Genomic DNA, 6,000 nt, shown 5'->3' on the forward strand with positions numbered 1-6,000 from the left:
ACAATCTCAGAATCGCTTGGATAGGTAAAAGCATTCCCAAGCTATTACCACATAAAGTGACACGTCAGATTTGAAAAAACCGCCTGCGTCCACAAGGCCAAAACAGGCTGTGTCCTGAAGGGGTTAATGGAGAGAAGTGCAACGCCCACTTGGTCTAAAGTAAAAACACGCCCACTTGGGCATTAAGAAACTAATTCGCATAAAGCTAAAACCGCTCCTAACGTGGTAAAAATAGATAGTTTTTCTAAATAAAAAGCACTGCTGTCATCTACATTATAGCGCCGATCTCCGTATGTAGGAGATAGGGCACTTATAATGTGGTGATAGAGTCTCTGACCGGGCCTGAAAAGACCTCACTGACCAGTTAAAAATTTTCTGTTTTTACCTCTCTGCCTTTCAGAGGCCATAACTTTTTATTTTTTCAATGCGAGAGAAATAGTATTTTTTCCCACGCAGTTTGGGGGTAAAAAAAAATTGAATTTTACGCAGTGAATATAGGAAAAAGTGATTCTCTGCAGTTTTTCTTTATCCCGTTCACGTTTCACGCTAAATAACTTGTTAAATTAATTCTTCAGGTTATTACGGTCATGTAGATACCTAATATGCACGGTGGCTCAGTGGTTAGCACTATTGCCTTGGGGTCCAGCGCTGGGGTCCTGGGTTCAAATCCAACCAAGGACAACATCTGCATGGAGTTTGTATGTTCTCCCTGTGTTTACGTGGGTTTCCTCCTGGTACTCCGGTTTCCTCCCACACCCCAAAAACATACCCATAGGAAATTTAGAATGTGAGCCCCAATGGGGACAGTAAAAAAAGTGGACCTCTGTACAGCGCTGCGTAATATGTTGGTGCTATATAAGTAACTGAAATAAATAAATGTGTAGGTTTTTTTTTTTTATGTAATAAAATATATTTTATGCAAAATGACTTTTTTTGTGACTTTTTTTAGTTACAGCTCCTGCTTAAAGGATGAGCGCTCACACAAGCGCTCATCAGTCTCATCTACAGCAACACAAAAAGACGTAGTTGTAGACTGGGGACCTGCACGCCTGACGTCAAGACACGGTGCACGGTCGGGAAGGAGATAATCAAACCTCATTCACTTTGCTGCTACTGTAACACACTGCAAGATTTTCTGCATGCAAAATCCATACAGAAATTCCAGTTTTTATGAGGTGTGTGGACATACCCGAAGGCCTCATGCAGACTGTTAGCCATCAGCCGTGAGCCGCCCGCAAATCGCGGGCCATACACATTATTTTCAATGAGCCCGGACCGCAGAACACGGCCGTAATAAGACATGTCCGTTCTTTCTGTGGTGCCGGTTCCCGGGCCATGCAAGGACCGTAAAAAAAACTTACGGTCGTGTGCATGGCCACATAGAAATGTATGAGGATTTTCGGGGGAATTGCGGCCGCAAAAGCACGTTCATTTGCATGAGGCCTTAAAGAGGCTCTGTCACCAGATTTTGCAACCCCTATCTCCTATTGCAGCAGATAGGCGCTGCAATGTAGATTACAGTAACGTTTTTATTTTTTAAAAACGAGCATTTTTGGCCAAGTTATGACCATTTTTGTAATTATGCAAATGAGGCTTGCAAAAGTCCAAGTGGGTGTGTTTAAAAGTAAAAGTCCAAGTGGGCGTGTATTATGTGCGTACATCGGGGCGTTTTTAATACTTTCACTAGCTGGGCGCTCTGAAGAGAAGTTTGCAGGTAAGTCGATCTTACCTGCAAACGCTGATGCTGCTGCAGAATCAACTGTAGCCTCTGGTGCCGATGTGGCCGTCACGATGCAGGACCTGTGAGTGACGTCACAGATCTGCACTGTCAGAAGCTGGGCGTTCTGAAGAGAAGAGGATGTTACTTCTCTTCAGAGCACCCAGCTAGTGAAAGTATTAAAAACGCCCCGATGTACGCACATAATACACGCCCACTTGGACTTTTACTTTTAAACACACCCACTTGGACTTTTGCAAGCCTCATTTGCATAATTACAAAAATGGTCATAACTTGGCCAAAAATAAAAACGTTACTGTAATTACATTGCAGCGCCTATCTGCTGCAATAGCAGATAGGGGTTGCAAAATCTGGTGACAGAGCCTCTTTAAGCCTTTGGAAGCTTTATATGACATGTCCAACTTAGGGTATGTTCACACGGACTGTTTTCAGCAGTTTTAAGGGACGTAAACGTCCCGAAAAATGGCTGAAAAATCGGAAGCAGAACGTCTCCACCATCTGCCCATTGATGTTAATGGAAAAAACGGTGTTCTGTTGAAAAACGGCCACGTAAAAATCCGGCCGCAAAAAAGAAGTGCATGTCACTTCTTCAGCCGTTTTTCATAGACTATAGAAAAACCCTTCCAAAAACGGCCGGGAAAAACACGAGTGGCTTAGAAAACGTCTGAAAATCAGGAGTTGTTTTCCCTTGAAAACAGCTCCGTATTTTCAGACGTTTTTTATTTTGTGTGCGCACACGAACACGAACTATCCACAGGGGGGACATGTGGTATTATCTACAGGAAGCAGTGTGTGGCAATATCTACAGGGAGCAGTGTGTGGCAATATCTACAAGTGGCACTATCTACACTTGTTTTTACGCTACCAGTAGTGGTCAGCACATATTACCTAGCCCTAGTGATAAAGTGAGACATCACCTGCCTGTAAACAACCGGATAACCAGACACACACTGGCCACTATAGTTGTCGTCAGCCAAACCAGCGCAGAAGTTTTTGCTAGTTTAGGCTTCATTCACATATCAGTCAGGGCTCTATTTGGACGTTACGTCTGATCTTTACGTCAAAATGGAGCCCTGACTGAAACGGAAACCACAGGTTTCCGTTTCCATCACCATTGATTTCAATGTTGACGGATCCGGTGCCAATGGTTTCCATTTGTCTCTGCTGTTCAAGGGTTCTGTCATTTTGATGAAATCAATAGCATATTCGACTACGCTATTGATTCAGTCAAACCGACAGAACCCTTGAACAACAGAGACAAATGGAAACGATTGGCACCGGATCCTTCAACATTGAAATCAATGGTGATGGAAACCTGTGGTTTCCGTTTGTGTCAGTCAGGGCTCCATTCTGATGGAAAGCTCCGACGGAACGTCAGAATAGATCCCTGACGGATATGTGAATGAAGCCTTACTTGTACGCAGAAATTTGTAAAAGAAAGCCATGCCCCACAAGCCATACCCGCCAGATAAGCCACGCCCACATAAGGAAGACCCACCAAAGACACCACACCCTAAGTGTCACTGGAAAAAAAAAATTGCCAACTATGAAAGTACAGCTGCACAGGGCTACAAACTATATAAACAATATAAACTAAATTAGGAGTTGTCCCATTCTTGAAAAGCTTTCAGTCAGTTCGCCTGAGATCTGCCACGTGACATTTAAAATCCTGGCCAATAATGTTCTTCTTATACAGATAAACTAACACTGCTCACGTTCACGGTGCAAAGGTCAGCGAGCCTGAATCTTGGCTTTAAATAATTACGTAATAGTACAGGTTCATCTGAGGGCACATTTTAGAGGTGTAAACTTTGTGCTGACATAGCCACATTAAGAAGGGACAGGCTCAGTCTTGAAGAGACACACGGAAAGAATACAAAACATTGCGACCCTCTGTGTATTAGAAGAGCTGAATTCTGACCTTGTTCAATATAAGTGAATATGTGAGAAACACGACGTGCGCTTCCTATAATAAGGGAACAGCTTCATTTTATACCTTTTTAAGCTCTAGGTCCACGACTGCCGCCATGTTGCTTCACTGATGAGAAAGCGCAGACGTGAACCCTAATGACGTTTCAACAATAGGAGAATTGGTGAGCTGGAGGATCTCCTCCCCCCTCTTTCCTACTTCCAGCTTTTGACGTTTCAACAATCTTCGACGTGATTGGCTCGTGAAGGGAGATACTGCTTTTCAACCCTTCTGCGCCAGTTGAGTAGTTCGTGCTACATGCAAAATGTTTATGATCGATATGACTAGAATGGAGCTGCTAGATAAATGTGTTTCTAGTAGATGATTACAAATAAATTGATGGAATAACAATAGAACACGTGTTAAACCACGTTATGCAATGTTTCTTCATTGCTGATTGGTTTTGAGAATTGCTCGCTATACTGCAATAAGGGCTTGTTTTTTTTGTTTTTTTTAAAGTTTGGAATGTTGCAGAATGTTTGATTATCTTTTCTCTAGCCACGATTAGAATATTACAATGACACTTGTCCGGGACGCATATTTTCAGAGTCCGTGGACTTCTGCTATATGCCGGCGTTTTAGGCATGCTATTGGTGCACAGTACCGGCCCCATTTACTTCTTAGGCCCTGTTCACACAAAGTTTTTTTGACGAGTTTTTTGGCGCAGAAACCGCTCCGCAAAACTCGTCAAAAAACGCCCCAAAAATGCCTCCCATTGATTTCAATGGGAGGCAGACAAGTTTTTTTACTGAGAGCAAAAAAAAACGCGTCACAGTAAAAAGAAGCGACATGATCTATCATTACCTATCCAAAATCCCCTTTCAATCAGTCAGAAATTGGGAAAAAACGCCTCGACGAGTGTTTTGACGAGTTTTTGTCAAACCACTGTGCAAAAAAAGTCTGGAGCAGTTTGTGCAGGAGGAATTTTCCTCCTGCAAAAAACTCTGTGTGCACACAGCCTAATTTAGCCTCAATGCCGCATCGAGCGGACAGTGCCGGCCCTAATGGTATATACAGGGATGATGAGGATTATATACATGGATGATGGGGGTTATATATGGGGGTGCCAGCCAGCCATCATCCGTGTATATAATCCTCATCATCCCTCTATATACCAGCCCACCATCATCACTGTATATTACCCCATCAATCACGATGCAGAAGTTGTTTTCTTATTCATCCAGTTTCTTATTATTTAGCAGTTTCTTATTCACGTATTTTTGTTTTATTATATACACATTAACCCCTTAATGACCGGGCCTGAAAAGACCTTAATGACCAAGCCAGATTTGTTAAATCTGGTATGTCTGACTTTATCAGAGAATAACTGTGCGAAAGTTTTGAATATCCAAGTAATTCTGACATTGTTTTTTCGTCACATGTTGTACTTTATTTTAGTGGTAAAAGTAGACTGATACGATTTGCGGAAATTAATGAAAAAATAGAAAAATTGAAGAAATTTTGTAAAAATTATAATTTTTCCCTATTTTTAACTGCAATATGTTACATATGTACATACATACTGTACAATTTTTTTTATTAAATATATATTTCCATCGCTTTACTCTATTTTGGCAGCACTTTTGAAAAAAAAAAATTTTTGGGGAGCAATTTAGAAGACTTACAAGTTTAGTAATGATTTTATAACTTTTGAAGTACATTTTGTTTTCCTGCACCAAGCCAGGTTTTCAGAGGCTCATAGGTGTCAGAATGGTGGAAACCCCCACAAGTGACACCATTTTGAAAACTACACCCCTTAAGGTATTTATTAAGGGGTGTTGTAAGTATTTTGACCCCACAGTTTTTTGTAAGAATTCATGCAAAGCAGGCGTAAAAACATATAATTTCACTTTTTTCATAAAATTATCACTTTGAAGACCGATTTCTTTGTAAAGCGACCACGAGAATGAAGAAATGCACCCCAAAATCTATCACCCTGTTTCTCCTGTTTTCAAAAATGCCCACATTGTGACCCTAATGCGTTGCCTGGACACACGGCAGGGCCCGAAAGGAAGGAAGCAACCGGAGGCATTCAGGTCTCATTTTTGCTTTAAAATGTTTTAGGCCCCACTGTACATTTGGAGAGGTTTTGAACTAACAGAACGATAGAAACTCACCATAAACGACCCCATTTAGAAAACTAGACACCTTAAGGTATTTATCTAGGGGTGTAGTGAGTATTTTGACCCCACAGTTTTTTGCTAAATTTAATGTATAGCAGGTAAAATAAAATAAAAAAAACACTTTTTATATAAAAGTATCACTTTGAAGACCAATTTCTTTGTAAAGCAAC

At 41.2% G+C, this 6,000-nt stretch overlaps 1 protein-coding gene across 3 annotated transcripts in view; it reads right to left on the minus strand.

Annotated features, from left to right (window-relative positions):
* PFDN1 (prefoldin subunit 1) overlaps positions 1-3,884 on the minus strand; it is a 274,039-nt gene extending 270,155 nt beyond the window's left edge. Inside the window, exon 1 of one of the 3 annotated variants that reach the window (XM_075859969.1) lies at positions 3,735-3,884. In XM_075859969.1, coding sequence (XP_075716084.1) covers positions 3,735-3,767 — 33 coding nt within the window. In that variant the 5' untranslated portion in view covers positions 3,768-3,884. Of the gene's footprint in view, positions 1-3,659 lie in introns of all 3 variants that reach the window. The other 2 variants (XM_075859970.1, XM_075859971.1) reach the window with 2 other exon arrangements.
* Positions 3,885-6,000: the final 2,116 nt, after the last annotated feature.

The sequence above is a fragment of the Rhinoderma darwinii genome, chromosome 3, assembly GCF_050947455.1.
Source record: "Rhinoderma darwinii isolate aRhiDar2 chromosome 3, aRhiDar2.hap1, whole genome shotgun sequence".
NCBI lineage: Eukaryota > Metazoa > Chordata > Amphibia > Anura > Rhinodermatidae > Rhinoderma > Rhinoderma darwinii.